The sequence below is a fragment of the Psammomys obesus genome, unplaced genomic scaffold, assembly GCF_907164565.1.
Source record: "Psammomys obesus unplaced genomic scaffold, mPsaObe1.curated_primary_1811, whole genome shotgun sequence".
NCBI classification, from domain to species: domain Eukaryota; kingdom Metazoa; phylum Chordata; class Mammalia; order Rodentia; family Muridae; genus Psammomys; species Psammomys obesus.
The window spans coordinates 8,770,906-8,791,110 of record NW_026591918.1 but is presented as its reverse complement, the minus strand read 5'-3'; the positions used below and the strand labels follow the sequence as shown (position 1 = coordinate 8,791,110).

Genomic DNA, 20,205 nt, shown 5'->3' with positions numbered 1-20,205 from the left:
CCACCACCACCACCACCACCACCACCACCACCACCACCACCACCACCTCTAAGCCGGGGATGTCACCAGACTTCAGGCCTTCATTTTCTGTCAGGGAAAAAGACCAGGTAGCAGATGGGATGCCAGCCTCAGAGGGCCGGAACTAGACAGCAGGTCCATTTGAACCTGGTCTGTCAGGCAGAGTCCTTGGTTGGCTGCAAGGTGGCTGAGTCCTCCTGATTTGCCTCTTTGGGCCCTTGGGTCCTCGTCTGTAAAATGAGGGATAGGTGTGGAGCAAACTGCTCCTCAAAGGAGTCAGTATTTCTGGAAAACACAAGGCCATGGGAAAATAGTGCCATAAGCCTGCTGGGTCTCACAAGATTTAGCTTCATTCCAACCAGGATGGAGAGGTTGCTGTGCCAAGGAGTCCACTGAGCAAACTGCTCCCAGCTGAGAGGGTATGTGTTGGCTGCTGTACTGGCTGAGCCTGGCAGTTTACCCTCATCCCAGAGCCTGCTAGAGTCGAAGTGCGGGAGTGGGCAACTATGAGTGAAGGTCAGTTTCTACCTCACACCTTTCACAAACTGCAGGAGCTTGTTAGAAGGCAGGTATCTGACCTAATGAAAGCCTTCCAGCAGCAGGTGGGACGAAAGGTCAGAACACCCGCTCTGCAACCAGCCTGATAGAGATGGGGGCAGCGGGCAGGAGGGAACCATGAGAAAAAGATTATGACCCCAGAAAATCAGAGCAAGAAACCAGGCCTCTGGGGAGCAAGGATTTATTTGCATTTCCCAGGACAGGAGATGGGGAGAGAGTCCAGAGGGGCCAAGGTTCAAGGACACAACCAGGTTCAGAGTCTAAAGAACCCAGTTGCACCCTACCACAGGGTCTGGCCGGAGAGGAGAACAGGCAGGGGTAGGTGAACTCAGGGTCTACTCCACACCCTTCATGAATTCCAGAAACTCTGTGGAAAGAGAACCATGTGTGGGTCCAAGGTAGGATCTGGGCAGAGGAGGAGCAAGCAGGGGATCCGGTCCTCCCACCCACTAACCGTCATAGTCAATTCGGCCATCATTGTTTTTGTCACCATCCTTCATGAGCTCTTCAATGTCATCTTCTGTAATGGTCTCTCCTGTAGCCTGCAGCATCATCTTCAGTTCATCCAAGTCAATGTAGCCATCAGCATTTCTACAGAGAGGGCAAGGGGTACCTCGGTGCTCAGGAGAGGGTGGAGGAGAAGGAGAAACGGTACCCCACACATACAACGCCAGGAGGCAAGACAGGGACACCAGGAGATGGGCATTCCCGTGTCTCATCACATAGGATGGGAGACAGACTGCAGGGTATCTAGCCAGGAATCTGAGATTACCTCTTTCTCTCTTTCTTTGTTTGTTTCTGTTTGTTTTTGTTTTTTCTAGACAGGGTTTCTCTGTGTAGCCCTGGCTGTCCTCGAACTCACTCTGTAGACCAGGCTGGCCTCCACCTCACAGAAAGCCACCTGCCTTTGCCTCCCAAGGGCTGGGATCAAAAATGTACGGCACCACTACTCAGCTGAGACTTCTCCTTTCCCCTCTCTGTTTGGGTCAGGGTCAAAAGCCAAGCATGTTCTCACTTGTCAAACATTCTGAAGAGATCTGACAACTCCTCCTCAGACTTCCCTTTGCTGTCATCCTTCATGCATCGAACCATCATGACAAGGAACTCATCAAAGTCCACTGTGCCACTGCCTGTGGGTAGACAGCAGGGCAGGAGAGAGAACATGGTTAGTGCTCAGTGCTTGTGTGCCCTCCCCACACAAACACTATAGGGTTAGTGTGTTCATCTGCCCACTCTTCTTGTTTGAGACAGAATTTTGCTCTGTAGTCCAAGCTGGCCTGGAGCTCTCCATGTGGCCCAATCTATGTGGCTTCAAACTCCTATCAGTCCTGCTGTCTCAGCCTTCTTGGGTATATACAGGCATGAGCTATTTGCTGAGCTTCTGGATGAGATGTTTAAGATTTGGAGGAAGAAATGGCTCCTGCAGCAGTGAGTGTGGAGACTGGGGCCGGCGAAGGGGCTCACCGTCCTCGTCTACTTCATCGATCATCTCCTGCAGCTCCTCTGGTGTGGGGTTCTGGCCCAGCATCCTCATCACCTTGCCCAGCTCCTTGGTACTGATGCAGCCATCCTCCGCTCCCAGGACAAAGATGTCAAAGGCAGCCTTGAACTCTATGTCCAACGGTAGGGTAAGGAGATCAGCATCCAGGACACTAGAAATCCAGGTCCCTGGGGCCACCAGAAAACTGCCCCCACCCTTTGAGGTCATAGCAAAGAAAGCCCTCAGACTGTGACCTCTAATCTGGGGTTCTTTCTTGGAAAGGCATCCCCACTTTCCCTCCAGGCAGCCCCACTGTCACTCAGTGGAAGGCACTTACCATTCTTCTGCTCTTCTGTCAACTGCTCTACCTAGAGAGGAAAAGGAACTCAGGACCCAGAGCCTCAGGCCTTAGTGGAGACTGCTGTATATGCTCCCAGGCTACAGAGAAAGCCTCCAGTCCTCCCTTACTGCCCCCAAAGCCCTAAGGGGAACCATCTGGTTTTTCCCTGAGGCTGGGCAAAGGGGCCAAGGTGACAGGCAGACACCCCTCCCAGGACCAAGGTGTCCTGAGTAACAATACTCAATGACTATTCCATGTCCTTTAGATCATCCTAATGAAACTTAAGCTGCATGGCCTAAGAGACAGCTGTCCCTCAGGTTGAGACAATAAAACTAATGTGGGGGCGAGCAAAGCCACCCTCTGTAACCTGACCAGGGTGGCCACTGAGCTATTTTTAAAGGGGGACAAAGTTAAACCTGGTGATTGTTCTGGGGACTTTGGTATGCAAGGGGTGGGGCGGTGTTATCTGGCCCCCTGGCCTACTGGTGCTGCCTCAGGAGCCAAAATTAGTCCCGAGCCCCGCCGGGCCTTGTATGGGCACTGGGTGGAGGGTCACCCCCCCACTTCAGCTCCACTGACTCCTACAAGACAGGCAAGGATGCCATAGGAACCAGCTGTAGCCCTTCCCTGCTCACAAGTGGGGCTATATTCTGGGGGGGTGGGGAGAATTCCCTGGGAACAGCTGTTTGCTAGGATTTTCTTGTTTCTGGAGCAGGTAGAAAGGTTATATAAAAAACCCCTCAGTGTCCCCAGGATATTGCGGAGTACTGGGGTGACTGTTCTCTAGCCCGGACTCCTACCTAACCCCTGAGCCTGCCAGACTTTACAGGAACTGAGGTTTCAACTATCTGTTCCTACCTCTCCCCAGGCCTGGACCTTCAAAGCACCTTCCCCATCCCAGAATTCAAGTTCTGCAGCCCTCCTCACAATCACCTCCCACCTTCCAAAGTGTCTTCAGCCAGCTAAGGGGCTAAGAGGAGCATGGCAGACTGTGAGAAGTAGAAATGGGGTAAGGCATTCTGGAGACAGGGACTCAAAGAGACAGGAAGGGTAGGAGATGGAAAGACCTTGAGAAAAACCAAAAGAGCTAAAGAATGGAAACACAAATACAGAGGTGGAGTCAAGACAGTGACAGACTAGACATTTAGAAACAGGGAGACACAGGATGCTAAGAGCTGCGAAGACACCCTCTAGCCACCTGGACAGCCCTCTCCAGACCCCAAGACTCTTACCTTTTCTGTTCCCCACAAACGTCAGCCACACTATTCCCTTGAGGGGCTGGGCTAAAGATGTGTGGGCACTCTTTTGAGTTTTCTATCACTTCCCTAGGGCACCCCTGCACTTACCCATTCTGAGCTGAATAAGCCCCCCCCCCCCCGGTGGACCTACCCACCCTAACCCTTTTAAGGCTCATCTCTCACCGCAGCTTTGTAGATGTCATCCATGCTGGTGGCAGCTCGAAGGACAGGCTACTTGGGGTTGCCAGCCAGCCGGCCCTCAGCCTGGGCTTAAATAGCCCTGCCTCCCTCCACCTCCTGCTGCATTCCCAGCCCAGCCCACCACTGCCTGTACTATCCTCCACCCCCTCCCCTGGCTCCTGTAATCTCAGGCTGGCCAGAGTCCCTGTATCCTCAGCCTAGGGCCAGGAGTTAGGAAGGACTGCAAGGACCAGCTCTCTTGCCATCGGTTCCCCAGATCCCCCAGGGAAATCTTAAGAAAAAAAAAAAAAAACTATTACATTTATTTATGTGTGCACATGGAGGTCAGAGGACAACCTGCAGGAGTCATCTATCTCTCTCTATTACCTAGGTTCCCGGGACTGAACCCAAGTCTCCAGGTTTGTCAGCAAGCATACAAATATATATATATGCGGCCTCAACAGCCCTAGAAAAAATTTCTTGAGTGAATGAAGACACATGTCCCAGGCTCAGACAGGAAATGTGAAGTAGTGGGCTCCAGGCCAGCCGGGTCTCTAAAAACAGTTCAGTGTTCTATGCAATCAGAGATGAGGGCGATAACCCCCCCCCCCCATTTTCCAGATTAGGAAATGAGGCTTTGGGATAGACAGTACTTGCCTAAGATCATGCTGACTGGAGAACCCCTGCATTAAACCCCTCCGGAGAGGGTAACATGCCAACAGGCTGGCAGTGCAAGCCTTGCCAAGAAAAGCCTCCTGTGTGAGGTTCAGAGTAAAACATGAGCCTGGTAAGGGAAGAAGCCACTGGCCCATCTAAGGGCTGGCCTGCCCTTCAGCCAGGTCTGCCATACCTCAACTTTCCATCTCAACAAGGAGAGCAATCAGTGTTCACTTTGGACCCGAGTCAGCTTTGCTCTGTGCTTCAACAAGGATCCCTAAAGATCCCTATCAATACCAGGATTCTCTTCATCCCCGAGTTTGCAGCCTAGCACACTGCCGCGGGTGGGAGGTGATGGGTGGGGGTGCTGACCACTGCAGAATCATCACACTCAATTCTCCACCACTACACGTAACAACAGACGCCCCAGCTCTAAGTCTAGTTCGTATCTTCTTCATCTTGCTCTTGCTACACAGGGAGTGAGCCTAACAGCCAGGCAAGACCGTATTAATGTCACCTCTGGAAACTGAGGCCAGGAGAAGCAGACTGACTTCGGAGGGTTCAGAAGGCCCCAGACCTCTGCCTTCCGTTACTTGAGTCCCAGGGGACAATAACCACAACGGCCTGAGACGACAGAAGCTACACAGGTATACAAAAGGCAAATGATGCAAGCCCGCGGGAGCTGCGCATGCGTGCCATTGGCGAGGGGCGGGGCGAGGACGCGAAAAAGCAGTGGGGCCAAGATGGCGGCGCGGGCTCGGGCGCGGGCGGGGGGCAGCGGGGGCCGGGGGGCGGTGGGACGCTGACCCCGCCCCCTGCTGCTGCCACTCCGCGCCGGGCGTCGGCAGCCGCGGAGCCCGCAACATGGCGGCCGCGGTACTCAGCTTCGGGCCCGAACGAGAGGCCGAGCCGGCCAAGGAAGCGCGCGTCGTGGGTTCCGAGCTCGTGGACACTTACACGGTGTGCTGGGGGGCGCGGGCACCCAAGGCGGGTTTAGCGCCTGGAACCCGGAGTTCAAGTCGGGGGCTCTGAGGAGGGGTCTGGGTCGCACATCCGCTGAGTAGGTAGAAGGTTCTGCGATGGCGACGAGGGAGCCCTAGAAATGGGGTATTCGGAGGAAGGGGCTGGGGCGCAGGGGTCTTGGAGCAGGCTCTAGGGCGGGGCGCGGGGAGGGGGGTTGGAGAAAAGGGTGCGCAACCAGAAAAGGACACTTGTGTTGGAGGAATCAGGGGCCAAAGGAGCACCTGGGGAGGAGGGGAGGAGGAGTCCCTCTAGATCCTCCAGGCAAGAAGAGATGTCAGCCTCAGAGACATCTCTTGGCAGGTCTCTGATAAATGGAACTAAGGGACAGGGATCCTCAGGTGGTGACGGCTGGGCGGCGGATTTTGTTCTCCACCCTCATCCAGTGGCAGTCCAGATCAACCCAGAGAAGTGAGGGAGGGATATGGGAAAAATAGGCCCTCGAGGGTCTGGTGGCAAAGGAATGGACCCCAGCCAACCGTGCAGAAAAGAGAAGTTACCTCGGGGCTGAAGTACAAGACCTACAAACCTTACGGGGGTTTTATGGTTTAGGGAAGAGGGACAGTGAGTTTCTAACATAATCCTTGTAGGCTACAAGGGAGACCCGACCAAAAAGGAAGGTAGTTAAGGTGATGGTGTTAGAAGCTCTCTTGGGACTGGATAGGGTTGGATGCTAGGCCTGTGAGCCTGGTAGGCGGGCTGCCAGGTGAAAACTTGTTCTGTGGTGAGGGCTCATTGAGCACCTCCCTGTCTCCTTGTCCTTTGTTCCCAGAAAGGTGGACAGAGAGGTAAGGGCCTTAGCCTGCCTTTGCCTCACCCAGCTGGCTCCCATCCTAATACTGGATCCTGAGGGCTATTCTTGCTCTTTTTTCCTCCTGCAAGGAAGGGAAACTGTCTCAGTGAAATTTTGGCTAGTGGCTCCTTCTGGAGCAACAGGCTGGCGCTGGAGAAATGGCTGCTTCGGGGGTCAGAGAAATTAGGCTAGTTGACTATTTCCACTCTCCTTTCCCTGCTTCAGACAGAGGTGGGGAAGCTAGGACCATGGGACTTGATCTAGTTAAGGGATGAGGTCACTCACCTATGACTAGCTGCAGTCAGTAGAGGCTTTTCCCATTGGGGGCTTTGTCCTTCCTCCAAATGTCAGAGCAAGCTGAGCATCGTCATTTGTCCCCGGGTGTGCTGTGTTGGATGTTATTAACATACCTGTCTTTTGTTAGGTGTTAGGCCTGCACAAATCCTTTTATACTTACTGCTTTACCTGATCCTTAATCCTACCAGGTTTTAAAATGGAGGAATTGAGGCCCAGAGAGAACTAGGCCTCCAGTCACTTACATAAGTGGCACACAAGCCACACCCAGGAAATGGGATAGCCAGATGTTGAACCCAGGTTTTCATAACTACCAAAACCTCATTCCCTTCTGCTAAGGCTGATTGAACCACTACTGCCTCTGGGAGCATGGTGGTGCCTTGACTCCTGGTTTAGCAGCAGAAGTCAAAACCACAGCCAGTGGAAAAGGCTGACTGAAGACCTGCTTCCAGGATGGAGTCAGAGTACCTGAAAAGATGTAGAGTAGAGACACTGGTCCTGCCAAACTGGGCTCTACCCTGCCTTCCTTAGAAGGGGCAGCCTTGCCTACAACTCACATTGGGTTTTCAATTACATGGAGACAGGAGTTAAAAATCTAAGGTCTATTGGGCTAGTTACCTTTTCCATTCCTTCCTGATAATAGAAGCCACAGCTTTGCTTCTGACCTCACAGGGCTATGGAGGAGGCTGAGGAAGGCTGGGCGCACACTGGATGTGGAAGGATGCCTGACTCTGGCTTCTTGAGGAGTGGGGTCTTATGGGGCAGGGTTCCCTTGCCACAAGGAATCATTTTTCCCTTTAGGTTTATATCATACGGGTTACTGATGGCAACCATGAGTGGACGATCAAGCACCGTTACAGTGACTTTCATGACCTACACGAAAAGGTAATCTTAAGAGCTGGGAACCTGTATCTCAGGGACTAGGGGTTTGGGGACCAGATCTCTGTTGTGCTACACATTAATTTTAGGGCAAAACTGTTTCTGCATCCATTGTTTGCAAGTTTTCAATAAATTTATTTATGGCCAGGGATAATGGTATATGCCTTTACTTCCAGCACTTGGAAGGCAAAGGCAGGTGGATCTCTCTGAGTTTGAGGCCAGCCTGGTCTACCAAGTGAGTTTCAGAACAACCAGGACTACACAGAGAAACCCTTACTTGTAAAAAAAAAAAAAAAAAAAAACCCACAATGTGTGTGTCTGTGTGTTTGTGTGTATTTATTTTAGGTGGGAGGAGGATGCACACATGCCCACAATCTATGTATAGAGGTCAGAGGTCAGCTTGCGAGAGCTGGTTCTCTTTCTGCCATATATGCCTCAGAGATTGAACTCAGGTCATCAGACTTTCAGCAAGCTCCTTTAGGAGAAGAGCCATCTCATGGGCCCTATTACATCTGTTAATCAGTTTCTTAATGCAGCTGGCAGAAGAACTAGTTGGTCCTAGGAGTTCAACCCTAGTATGAGGCAGTCTCTGGGCAGTATATTTAAATTTTGATTTTAAAATTGCCATACATCTTAGATGTAAGACAGTCTCCTGAGGAGGGTACAGGTTTGAACTTTTCCCAGAAAGTATATGTTTACTGTCTAATAACAGATTGAGATTATGTCTTTTCCTTTGCTTTTAGAAAGAACTGCTTTTCTGTGGGACATTTTCAGTGAGAGTGTCTTAAAGCTGCAGCACAAGCTCCTTTTCTTTTAAACTTCAGGGGCCATAAGCACTGCTTTTCTGAATGCCCCCAAAGGCTAACGATGAAATTTCTCACTGGGAGTTATATTAGTATTTCCAGTACTACTTGGATCTGAAGAGGCCGAATCCTGGGTACATTAGTTGGAACACTAACCGTGGTACTGCTACCCAGAGTGGCTGCAGAAGACATGATAACTGCCGGTCCAGATCTTACGTACTTACAGAGTGTTTTGGTTTATGGTCAACATGCTTGTGTTTTCTTACAGCTTGTCGCAGAGAGAAAAATTGACAAAACTCTACTTCCACCCAAAAAGATAATTGGCAAGAACTCGAGAAGCCTGGTGGAGAAGAGGGAAAAGGACCTGGAGGTGTACCTCCAGACCCTGCTGGCTGCCTTCCCTGATGTGGCACCCAGAGTTTTGGCTCACTTCCTGCATTTTCACTTCTATGTAAGTTCCTTTTGGGTTTTCAGCCTTGCCTGTGAGCCCACAGCCTCCAAAGCTCAAGCCATAGAGCTCGGCTTTGAGGAGACTGGGCCTTCGCTCTGAGGTCAGACGGTAGAGGATGAAGGTGAGGTAGCACACAGTCACAGTTGTGTTGGTTGGTTTATATTAAATCAGACTGGCCATGTATTTTCTTCCACTATAGAACATTTTCTTTTCACCATTAATTTGTTTATTCACTTTATATCCTGATCGAAGCCCTCCCTCATCTCCTTTCAGTCCCCCCCCCCCGTCACGTACTCCTCCCTCCACTCCCCCCGCTTCTCCTCACAGAAGGGGGAGGTCCCCCATGGGTTCCAGCCTGCCCAAGTGCATCTCCTCCCACTGAAGCCAGACAAGGCAGCCCAGTTAGGGGAACAGGATCCAAAGGCAAGCATCAGAGTGGAGAGGCCCCCCACTCCAAGGACATTTTATTTTACAAAAATAACCCATAGTTTTTAAGGTAGATTTTCCTCCAAATGGATGAGAATAGATTAGGAACAAATAAATTGGACAAACCCATCATAGGCTTATTGTTGCCATGTAGACTTAGACTTGGTACCACCGAAGGAATTAGTCATTCTTTCCTGCTTTTAAGATTATCTTTTATATAGTGTTCTATATTTATTATCTGGGTATTTATTATTCTCAGTGTAAATACCATGTAAACCAGAAGAGGATGTGGGTCCCCCTGGAGCTCGGGTTACAGGTGGTTGTGAGCCACCCAAGGAACCGAAGTTGGGCCCTCTGCAAGTGCAATATGCGCTCTTAACTGCTGAGCCACCTCTTTACCTCGGAATTAGTCATTCTCAGTCAAAAGATCGCCATCATGGCGCCCTGATGGACACCCCCGCTGCCAGTGCATTGAAGCTGAGGGTACACACCTTCCTCGTATGGGAGAATGCATCATAGAGCAGCTCTGCTCTCCCTTCTGGGTAGAGAATGGTGTGCCAGAATAAATCCTGCTGAGCAGAGGGATCATTAGTTAGTGACTGTCCAGAGCTATATCGCAAGACCATGTCCCAAAAATCATGAGAAGTGAAAAATAATTAAATTATCAGACCATAGGAAGGGTAGTTTAGCAGTGTGAAGCGAAACTATCAAAAGCCACTAACAGTTTGCTTCTGAGAGCGTATACTCAGGAGCGATAGGGCAGCTATAAAAGGGTCTGTGGGCAGATGAGATCATTGCAAGATTTGAAGCAAGATACTGAGCACATTGGGAAGAAATTTCTTTAAAAAAAAGAAGAAGAAGAAAGAAAAGAAAAATTAAGCCATTAAGTGAAGCCGGGTATAATGGCACACACCTGAAGTTCCAGCACTTTCCAGGCTGTAGTTCAGAGCCAACCTGGGTTACACATCCACACTTGCTTTAAAAATCCAAATAAAGTTGGGCATGGTGGCACATGCCTTTAATTCTAGCAGGTAGAAGCAGGCAAATCTCTGCGTCTGAGATTTTCCAGGGCTGCATAATGATACTCTTTTCTCCAGTCAAACAAACAGAGCAACAAAAAAGTGGTCAGCTGTGCAACTGGACATTATGCTATTGGTGTAGCTGTGAACCTATTGTCGTGAGAAAATAAATATGTAAGAACAAGCCCTAGCTGTGCAAGGGCACACCTTTGATCCAGCACTTGAGAGGCAGAGGCAGCTGAAGCTTTGTGAGTTCATGCAGCCTGGTCTACATAGTAAGCTCCAAGCCAGCCAAGGGTCCATAGTGAGTCTCAACCCTCTGCCCTCCAAAAAGAAAAAAAAAAAAAAAACAAAAAACCCACAAGAGCACAGGTTGTAAAACAGTTTATAGACTAAGGTTCTTGTTGTATAAGAAGGATCGTATAGATGTAGTTTTCTATGAAAAACTGCATAGAGCAGTTTTCTTTAAAAGGTTATCTGATAACATTTAATATTAATATTAAACATTAATATTTAATTATTTTCCCCTTAAATGATGAAGATTGCCTTATAGGAAGTATCTTCTTTAAAATAAATCTTTCTTGAAATTGCAGAGTAAGAGTCCTGAACCTTTTTTGGAATACTAAATAGATCCTGGAGATTTGGAATTTGGTGATGTGGCTAGTCTCTTGCCATTAAGCTGGAAAGGAACCATATACAGTTAGACTGTGACTGTATTCCAGCTCCCTTTGTAATTTTTTTTTCTCTTGTATAGGAAAAAAAAAAAAAAAACCTCACTGTCTATATGAGGGTGTCACAAAACTCCCATTCTCTACTGAAGAGTGAACCCTGATGAACGTCTGTTTGAAAGCATAATTTGTTGTTTAAGGCTGTGTCTTTGGGGAGAGATTTTCCACTGCCTGGCTCAGGTTTGCCCTACTCTGACCCAGGAAAGGCCTAGAATACTTTTTTAATTAGGCTTTCCTGCAATAGTCTGGGGCCAGCCTAACTCTGTGATTCTGGTTTGAAGCATGGCCTCTGGGCTATTTGGACATATTTGGAAGTATTGATATCAAACATATACATAGGTTGTACAAATCTGAGGAGTTTAAAAGTGATTGACCTGTCATTAGATTCATACAGGTTCTCAGCCTTGGCCCCACTGTTGTTCTGAACTGTGAGGGCTGACCTGTACTGTTTAGCAGCATCCCTGCCTCTAGCCACTCGATGCCAGTAGCAGTTCACTTCCTAGTTCCATCAGCTGAAATTCCACTCAGAGGAGACAATGCCCATCTTTAGGGGGTGGGGGAACCTCTGCGTTAGCTCCTCGTTTAAATATGAATTTGAACCAACACAGTGTAATAGCACTGTCAGCTGTTTTTGCAGGTCAAGGGCTCTCTAGTAAATCTTGTCTCAGCCTGTGTCTTGCTTGGTGGTGTTCCAGATGTGTTCTTGTGTGCTGACATTGAATGAGGTGGATGGGCCCAGAGAACTCTCTTTGGCTGTGGTTTGGACTATTTATATGTTATTTTGTTGAATTAAGACAGGCTCTCACTATATAGACGTAGTTGGCATAAGATTTGCTCTATAGCCCAGGGTGGTCTTGAACTTGCAGTGATCTTCCTGCTTCTTCCTCCTGAGAACCTCAATTACAGTATGTGCCAACATACCTGGCTTTTTGTTGTTGCTGCTGTTGTTTTCTTTTTGTTGAGGGAGAATTATTTTTAGATTGAGATACAATTCACATACCATAAAATTCACTGTAAGTATACAATCCAGTAGTTTGTAACAGTCACAAAGTTGTGAAATTAACACTACTGTCTTAATTCTAGAACACTTCACCACCCACAACACAACCATGAATCTAGTAGCAGTAACTGTTTGTTCTTTCCTTTCCCCCAGTCCTTGACAGTCACTGCCTTGCTTTCTGCCTCTGAGTTTGTTTGTTCTCAGTGTTTCAGATAAGTTGTTCATACAGCATGTAACAACTTAATTTATTTCCAGGGTTGATTCATGTTGTAGCTTTCATCTTTTAGTCCTTTTATGACTAACATATTCTTTAGTTATACATTCAGAAATCCCTTTTTATCTGTGATTTTGAATTCTGTGACTCCTGTTGTCAGCAGGCAACCATGGTTTGAAAATGTTAAATGGAAAACTCCTTAGTAAACAATTCATTAGTTTTAAAGTATGTACCATTTTGTGTAGTGTGGTGAAATCTTTCGCAGGATTCAGCTCTTTGTCTAGTGAATCCACACTCTATACACATCACTAGTAGACCATTCATCACTTAGTAACGATTGTTGTCAGTTGTCTGATCAAGTGTTACAGTGTCACAGTGCTGTGTCCAGTAACTCTGATTTTATGTGGTAATAGCCCAGAGCACCGGAGTCATGGTGCTGGCAATTCAGATATGCCAAAATATAGCCATGAGATGCTGCCTGTAAGTGGAAAGGTGAAAGTAGAAGATATTTTGAGAGACCGTATTACGTAATTTTTATTATAACGTTATTTTAATAATTTTATCTTAGATTATTAACGCTTGGCTTTGCCTTAGTCTTTTCTCATGAGTGTATGTTTAAAGAAAAGAACATAATATATAAAGTGTATAGTTTGAGCATCTAAGGGTTTTAGAGCATTCCCTCCAGGGCTAAGGAAGGACTGTCCCACCAGATGTGTTTACCCATTCATCATCTCCTTATCTGAGATGGTGGCTAGACTGCAAGGCCCCCAGTAGACAGCGAAAACCAAGGCTGGCACTGAGCCCCGCTTATGTTCTTTCTTACATGTACATATACACATTCATTGTTTTGTATCCTAAGTACTCATGTATTCTAACCATAGCTTTTAAAGCTTGAAGTATCACAGCAAATCTAACAGGAATTTCTTCTTCACAGTTTATTTTTCTTGTAGATCTTAACTAATTTATTTTTTTTATCAAATTAGAAACTTTTCGTCTTTTCTCTTATGCAGCCATCTTAAGACTTGTCTTTGGCATATCTGAATTTCTGCATCACTGCTCCTGTATGTTCAGACTGTTCTAAAATCAAGTAAGAGTTACTTAAACACAAGCATCTCAATACTGTGGTAGCCAAGATGGCTGCTAATGAGTAGCAGACTGCTAAATGACGAGTATATTATATAGATATGCTGGCAAAACAGCTGACTCATGTTCCGGGAGGAACAGAGTGGGACAGCTATAGATCTCGTAGTACTCAGAATGGTGTGCAGTTTAAAACTTAGGAATTGCTGGGCATAGTGGTGCATGCCTTTAGTTCCAGCACTCAAGGAGGCAGAGGCAGTCTGATGTCTGAGTTCAAGGCCAGCCTGGTCTACAGAGCTACCCAGGACAGCAAAGGCAACACAGAGAAACCGTGTCTCAAAAAACCAAAAATAAATAAATAAATAAATAATAAAAATTATACATTTTTTTTTCTGGTGTTTTTCATTTAATAATTTTGAACTATAGTTGACCATGAATGGCCACAGAAAATGAAATTGGATAAGGGAATTGGGAGAGAGTGTAACATAAGGTTTTATGTAAATGTATGTTTTAAAATTAATGGGTATATACCCAGAAGAGGAAAGTGAGTTATATAGTAACTCTTGACTTTTTGAGGAACCAACTAATTATTTTCCAAAGTTGCTGCCCTTTTGCGATTTTAGTCACAATGTGTCCTGTTTCTCCACATTCTAACATACACTTACTTGTCTTTGTTTTAGCCTAGATATTCCAGTAGGTGTAAAGTAGTTTCATTTGGCTTGCAGTTGTACCATGACTAATGATACTGAGATTTTTTTTTTTTTTTTAAATAACCATATTTGCTGTTTGTATCTTTGGAGAATGGATTTAAATTCCTTGTTCTTGTAGCATTAGGTTTTCTTTTTGTTGAGTTGTTAGAGTTCTTTATATATTCTAGCTACTAGACCCTTATCAGAAGTGTCATATGTAAATACTTCATCATGTTTCATGAAGGGTTTTTTTTTTTTTTTTTTTTTGACCCTTTGGTCTTTGTTCTTCTCTTTATTTTATTCTATTTTTTTGTGTGGGTGCTACAGGTCAAATTTAGGGCCTTTTACCTTCTAAACATGGGTTACCATTGAACTATACTCACAGCTTTTCACTTTCACTCACAGCTTTTCACTTTTTTTGTTGTTTTTGTTTTTGTTTCTTAGGACATGGTCTCTATATAGCTCAGGTTGACTTAGAACTCTGTAGAACAACTTGGCCTCAAATTCATTATCCTCCTGCCTAAGCCTACTGAGTTCTGGGATTATAGGCATGTATCATTACACCTGGCTTCCTTAACTTGACGTTTTAAAAACATATTTATTTACTTTTATTTTATGTTTAGGGGTATTTTGCCTGCATGTATGTTTGTACACCATGTGTGTACAATGTCTGTTGAGGCCAGAAGATGGGTTAGATTCCCTGGAACTTGAGTTACAGATAGTTGTTAGCTATGTGGGTTTTGAGACTTGAACCCCAGTTCTCTATAAGAGCAGCAAGTTTCTTAATCACTGAGCCTTTGATAGTTACATTGAAGTGTACATGTTTTAGATTGTGACAAAGTTCATTTTTTTTGGTATATTTTGGTCACTTGTGTTTGGGTACCATATCTGAGAAACCATTGCCTAATCGATATCACAGAAATTTATAATTACATTTTCTCTTACAAATTGTATTTTTTTGCAATTAGGACTCTGATCCATTTTGAGTTCATTTTTATGTATGGTATGAAGTAGGGATCCAGCTTGATTCTTTCATAGTGTGGATTTTAATGGCTAGGGGAAAGCATCATTTCTCTCCCCAGCCAACTCTAAAATGGGGAGTCCAGTGGATGGGGCCACCTTTGTTTCCTGCTCTTTTGGATAGCTGTGCTCTTAGCTTCCTAGTCTAACAGTTGTAGATCCCATTCCAGAACCTCTAGAGAAGTTTTCAAACCCAGTAGAATACAATCCCATGGATTATCATGACTGTAACCATTCCGGGGTAGGACACCTCACTATGGACTTAAAAATAGACAGCACCAAGTTTCTCTTCTAGGCCTCATTTCAAGTTAGTTCCAAGTCAGTCACTTGACTTTTCTGTGACCCTGCTCTTTTTTGTGAGCTGGAAGGCGACAATCTGGGGCCTGTCTGTGGCCTGCATGAGATTGCACAGTGATGTCTGAGGCTTAGAAGAGGCGTGGGTCAGGGCTCACTTCATGTCACCACACTGGGCTATTCTGGTAAGGAAAGATACTCCACTCTCTTCAAAGGTAATGTTTATAGCACTTCCTTATATTAAAGCCACTTGAAAAAAATATTTTAATTTTAAATGGAACTGTCAACTATCTTAATGCTAGCTTTATATCCATTTGATTATCATAATTTATTTTAGTTACAAAGGACTAGGCTGTGAGAGATAACAAGCCTGTTTGATATGTTTGTTTTTCAACTTAATAGTCTTGGAGCTTTTTAAAAATTTATGTGAATCCTTCGGTGGAAAATATTGGCTTAAAGATTGAATCACATATAATATGCCTGACTTCTAGCACAAAATAAAGGCTAGACAAGACCCCTCAATCCTTAACATGTGTATTCAAGTCACACCTGGGTCATGGCCTTGGTGGCATGTAATTAATGCCTGGTAATGCCCACTGACATGCACAGTGCTTTAGCATGAGCCAAGCAGAGGTGTCAGGGACTGGCTGGGATTTTTTAGATGAGCGTTGGCACATATATTTGTGGGTACACTTGCAGCTAGGCTCTGTGACTAAGCAAACTTAAAATATAAATAGCCTAACTGGTCCACATGGTGTTTGTGTGGAGGCCGAAGAGGAGGTGTAGCTAGTGTAGACCAATTCTAGGCTTCTCATCTAGAAGGGGAAGGCCCTGAGTTCCATCCCAGCACAACAGGTATTAAAAAATGAGAGAGACAGCTTTTTCCCCAAGAGTGCACACTGACATGCGATCCTAGTCAATAACACATATTATTTTACAGTTTGTGTTACCCAAAGCACTTCAGGTCCCTTCAGCACAAATATAATATGCTATGTAGAGAGCTGTGTGTCCCCACAGGTAACCCTACATGGGAGGCAATAGCTGGGCTCAGGGCCCCCTAAACCCCCTGCCCTGTTTCTTCCTGGCCCAGAGAGAAACCTGACTCTGTATCCCTTTGCCTACAGATACAGTCTGACCAGAGGAGACTAGTGTTTTAGGTTTGCAGGCTGAACAATTTCTGTATTCCTCTAGTTCAGGTTCTCTCCTAAGGTGAAGGTCAATATGAAGAAGCCAATTAGGAAGGTCAACAGTTTCTTCCTGTGCCCAGAGTGGAAGAGATTGTTACAGTTTGCTTTTGAGATCCATAAGAACTTAACGCACTAGCTCTTGACCCCTCGTATCAGCTTTCTCTGTGTCTTGTGAAAACTCCAGTCCTGTCTCCTAGCAGGAGACAGGAGAATCGAGAATCATCTAGCTTAATTCTCTTTGTTCTGTCAGAATCAACAGCAGTTACCCAAAGAAATTTACTGTGGAAGGTGAGGACTGCACTGATGACAGGCCCGGAAGCCCCTTTTCTCAAGAGCCCACCAGCTGGCTTCTTAGCCTCTACAGTGCCTGAGAGGCTTGGGGAGTTGAGTGTAGACCAGCAGGCTTTGGGACTTCAGCACAAGCAGGTCTGACTCTAGGAGGATGGAAAAGAAGGGCGTTGTTGTCAGATGTGTGGGAGAGACTTGTTTGTGGTCATTCCAAGCTTGTCCTTGACTAAATTCATAGCCTCACAGCTGCCAGGGGAAACTCATCAGGGTTAGGAGGTTGTAAGAGACTGAGGTTGAGCTTCACAGAACCCGTAGCCTCTGCTAGCTGGAACCCCTATTCTCTGCTAGCCTTTTACATTTTGACCTGTTGCCTCAACTCTCTAACACAGAGCTCCGATGGTTTTTTGTACACTGAAGAATGAGGTGGGAAAGGAACAATTCTTACATTATGTGTAAACTGAATTTCAAGCAAATTGTATAAACATAATTTTTAAAGATCATAAAGGGTGAAAAAAATGGGAAAATGTACTTGGAATGGAAGAAGAGAGCCTCTCAGTCACAAAGGAAAAGAATTTTAAAAATGAAAAGCCTCACTATGTTAAGAAAACCATTTTGAACAAAAGATAAAAGTATACACAGGTTAGAGGAGATGCTCACTGCATATAAACAACTATTAAAATTGTCACAAGCTGGGTGCAGTAGCGCAGGCCTTTAATCCCAGCACTCGGGGAGGCAGAAGCAGGCAGATCTTTGTGAGTTCAAGGCCATCCTGCTCTACAAAGTAAGTCCAGGATACATCGCTACACAGAGAAACCGTGTCTCGGAGGAAAAAAAAAAAAGTTGCTGTCATAAGCTGGATGAAGGACTCATTATCTATCCCAGCTACTTGGGAGGCTGAGGCAGAAGGATTCTGAATTGGAATCGCTTAGTGAGGTTCTGTTTCGAAGCACAAGGCCGGTTGCTGTAATACCGTGATGGAGGCCCCAGATCCTCTTTCCAGTATTTGATGGGGATAGCTATGTTTTATAAAGGGCTATTAAGAAGAGACAGACAACTCATGAGGAAAACAGGAAAGGACACTCTGTCCTCTACAGCCAGGTGCTTTTTAAGTTCCATAAATACATAAATTGCATGTCCTAGTGACATCAGTGTTCCAGTGAGTTGCAAGGGGTTATCTGCAGCCTTCATCTGGGCTTGTTGTGGACTAGACCTTCTGTCAACTTAATTTCTTACCTGGGAGGTAGAGCGGGATGAGGCTAAAGGTTTGGGGCTCTCCAAACCACATGATTGTTTTGTTTTTTAGAATTTTATGTGTGTGTTTTGTTAGCATGTATATATAAATACCAAGCCTGTGCCTGGTCTCCGAGGAGGTTAGAAGAGACATCGGATTCTCGAGTTACCAATGGCTGTGAGCCATCATGCGAGTCCAGACCTGAGTTCTCTGGAAGAGTAACACGTGCCGTTAACCACTGAGCCATCTCTCTCTAAGCCCCCATGATTGTTTTGAGTACAGAGGCAATTGGTTATGTACAGGGAGGACCAGTGCTGGAGTGTAACTTTGCTGGTTTATAGCCATATAAAATTGGAGCGTCCCTAATGCTCTCCGCCTGTGTTTGCTCATCTGTGAAGCATGGTGCAAGGTAACAGCTTTCTCTTGTAGGGTGGTGGGAGAAGTAAGCGAGCCAGGACCACCAAGTGCTCAGGTATTGACTGAGGAGAGTTAAAGCCTCAACTGTTAGCCATTACTGTGAGAGGCACCTGGTTCTTGGACATTGCTTTCTTTTTTTAGGGAGCTGCGGACTCCTGGGCAGCAGAACACTGAGCCAGTGCCTGTGCAGACCTGGCATTGCTTTTGAGGAGACCATGCAGATGCCCATCCCATCTGGAAATACTTAGTTCCCTTTCTAAGCTCCTTGCTTAGAAATGCTGCGTTTTCTCCCTCCTTTAGTTTGTTCACCATCTGCCAGCTGTGTCCTGCTTGCTGCCTGCAGTCCATGTGTGGTCTAGGATAGTATGGACGTAATACTAGGATAGTATTACGCAACATAAAACAGCAATAAACTTACCTAAAACATCATGAGATGTTTCCTGTGATTGTATGATTGTTACTTGATTGTGCAGTTCTCAAGTGTGAATTTTGTAAGTGACAGTGTCTTACTACAGTGTCAAAAGATTGGACACTCCCGAACTCTAGAGGGCGCTCCAGGAGCAGAACGAGTAAATAGCAGGGGTTGCGTAATTCCAGTGACGACTTCTAACTGCAGGGTTTGTTTTCTCCACAGGAAATAAATGGAATCACTGCAGCACTGGCTGAAGAACTTTTTGAAAAAGGTACAGAGCCATTGGCCCTTGGAATTCTGGGGGGCCATTTGCCTAGTCTAGTAGGTAGTTGTAGGCCCAAGATGGCACCAAACTCATCTGTTAGGTCCTAGCCAGGTCCCACCTCCTTGAGGGTTTCAAGTCCTGGCCCTGGTCCCCAACCAAGTGTACCCACCTACTTGCCCTGCAGGTGAAAATCTACAGTTCTTCATTCTTAAGATGCTTTATTATCATCACTATTTCATCTTATTACAAGTGTGTGGGTATGGGCACATGTGTCACAGCACACATAAAGAGATCAGAGGGCAATTTGGTAGAGTCAAATTGCCTTCCACCTTTATGTAGCTTCTGGGGAACAAACGAATAGCCAGGCTTGTGTGAGGTGAGTGTCTGGGGCTCACCTAAGTCTCAGGGTCTATTCCCAAGCCACATGGGTTGTTCAAAGATGCATGGCAGACTAGAGAGATGGCTCACAAGTTAAGAGCACTGTCTTCTCTTCCATATGTCCTGAGTTCAATTCCCAGCAACCACATGGTGGCTCACAACCATCTATAATGAGATCTGGCGCCCTCTTCTAGTGTGCAGGGGTACATTCAGACACAACGTTGTAGACATGATAAATAAATGTATCAAGAAAGAAAGAAGAAAAGTGGATGGCCTGCTGCCATCTTGCAGCTGATTTGTACTTGCTTAGAAGTGTTCACATCATAAATAGAAGTCAGTCTTGAGTCATGGTCCTTCCAGAGAACATACTAACAATAGCTTACATGTAATGAGGAACCCTGCCAACAGTCTTACATTTAGCACCTTACTGCCTTCTCTGAGGAGAGGTAAGGACCGTAGTGATCAGAGTCCCAGAAACCTGATAGAAGGAACAATTTAAGGACTAAATGCTGGCATCTTAATAGACCTTCGTCTCTGCATATAAGAGGGCGCAGTATAATCGTGAAACCCAAGGTGCTGCCCCTCTCAGCCTTATCTTGGCTCAGTGTGTTAGGTCTCTACCCAGCTTCACTCTTCAGGATAGCTTCCCCAGTTCCACAGCACATCCCTCCTTTCTAATCATGTGACCAGGATTGCCCTGTGTTCAGTGTGAGCTCAGAAGGGCTGATCCTGTGTATTTAACACTAGCTTTGCTTGGTAGGTGGGTGCGTGATGTAGGTGCTTGCTGTATGCTCATTGACTGTTGGCTGCTTATAATGCTCTGGCTAGACACTTAGCCTTGGGTTT

At 46.0% G+C, this 20,205-nt stretch overlaps 2 protein-coding genes across 4 annotated transcripts in view; one reads left to right on the top strand and one right to left on the bottom strand.

Annotated features, from left to right (window-relative positions):
- Positions 1–741: 741 nt before the first annotated feature.
- Positions 742–5,060, bottom strand: Tnnc1 (troponin C1, slow skeletal and cardiac type). Of its 2 annotated transcripts, none has more exons than XM_055612400.1 (6): positions 4,989–5,060; positions 2,394–2,424; positions 2,041–2,187; positions 1,592–1,706; positions 1,031–1,167; positions 742–943 (listed from the first exon to the last, which is right to left on the bottom strand). In XM_055612400.1, the coding sequence occupies exons 3-6, from the start codon at positions 2,108–2,110 to the stop codon at positions 912–914; spliced, it is 354 nt and encodes a 117-aa protein (XP_055468375.1). In that variant the 5' UTR covers positions 2,111–2,187; positions 2,394–2,424; positions 4,989–5,060; the 3' UTR covers positions 742–911. The 2 variants fall into 2 exon arrangements, with proteins under 2 accessions (XP_055468375.1, XP_055468374.1); XM_055612399.1 differs by lacking the exon at positions 4,989–5,060 and adding an exon at positions 3,818–3,923.
- Positions 5,061–5,233: 173 nt separating this feature from the next.
- The window catches only part of Nisch (nischarin), a 35,835-nt gene continuing 20,863 nt past the window's right edge, over positions 5,234–20,205 (top strand). The window contains exons 1-4 of one of the 2 annotated variants that reach the window (XM_055612472.1): positions 5,234–5,431; positions 7,380–7,463; positions 8,529–8,711; positions 18,939–18,987. In XM_055612472.1, coding sequence (XP_055468447.1) covers positions 5,336–5,431; positions 7,380–7,463; positions 8,529–8,711; positions 18,939–18,987 — 412 coding nt within the window. In that variant the 5' untranslated portion in view covers positions 5,234–5,335. The remainder of the gene's footprint in view (positions 5,432–7,379; positions 7,464–8,528; positions 8,712–18,938; positions 18,988–20,205) is intronic. The other variant, XM_055612471.1, reaches the window with a different exon arrangement.

Coding starts and splice junctions, on each gene's coding strand:
- Tnnc1 (XM_055612399.1), bottom strand. CDS start 3,841: ATGGATGACATCTACAAAGCTGCG. Junction 2,425..3,817: donor ATGACATCTACAAAGCTGCG/GTGAGAGATGAG, acceptor TTTCCTCTCTAG/GTAGAGCAGTTGACAGAAGA. Junction 1,168..1,591: donor CTCTTCAGAATGTTTGACAA/GTGAGAACATGC, acceptor CCCTCTCTGTAG/AAATGCTGATGGCTACATTG.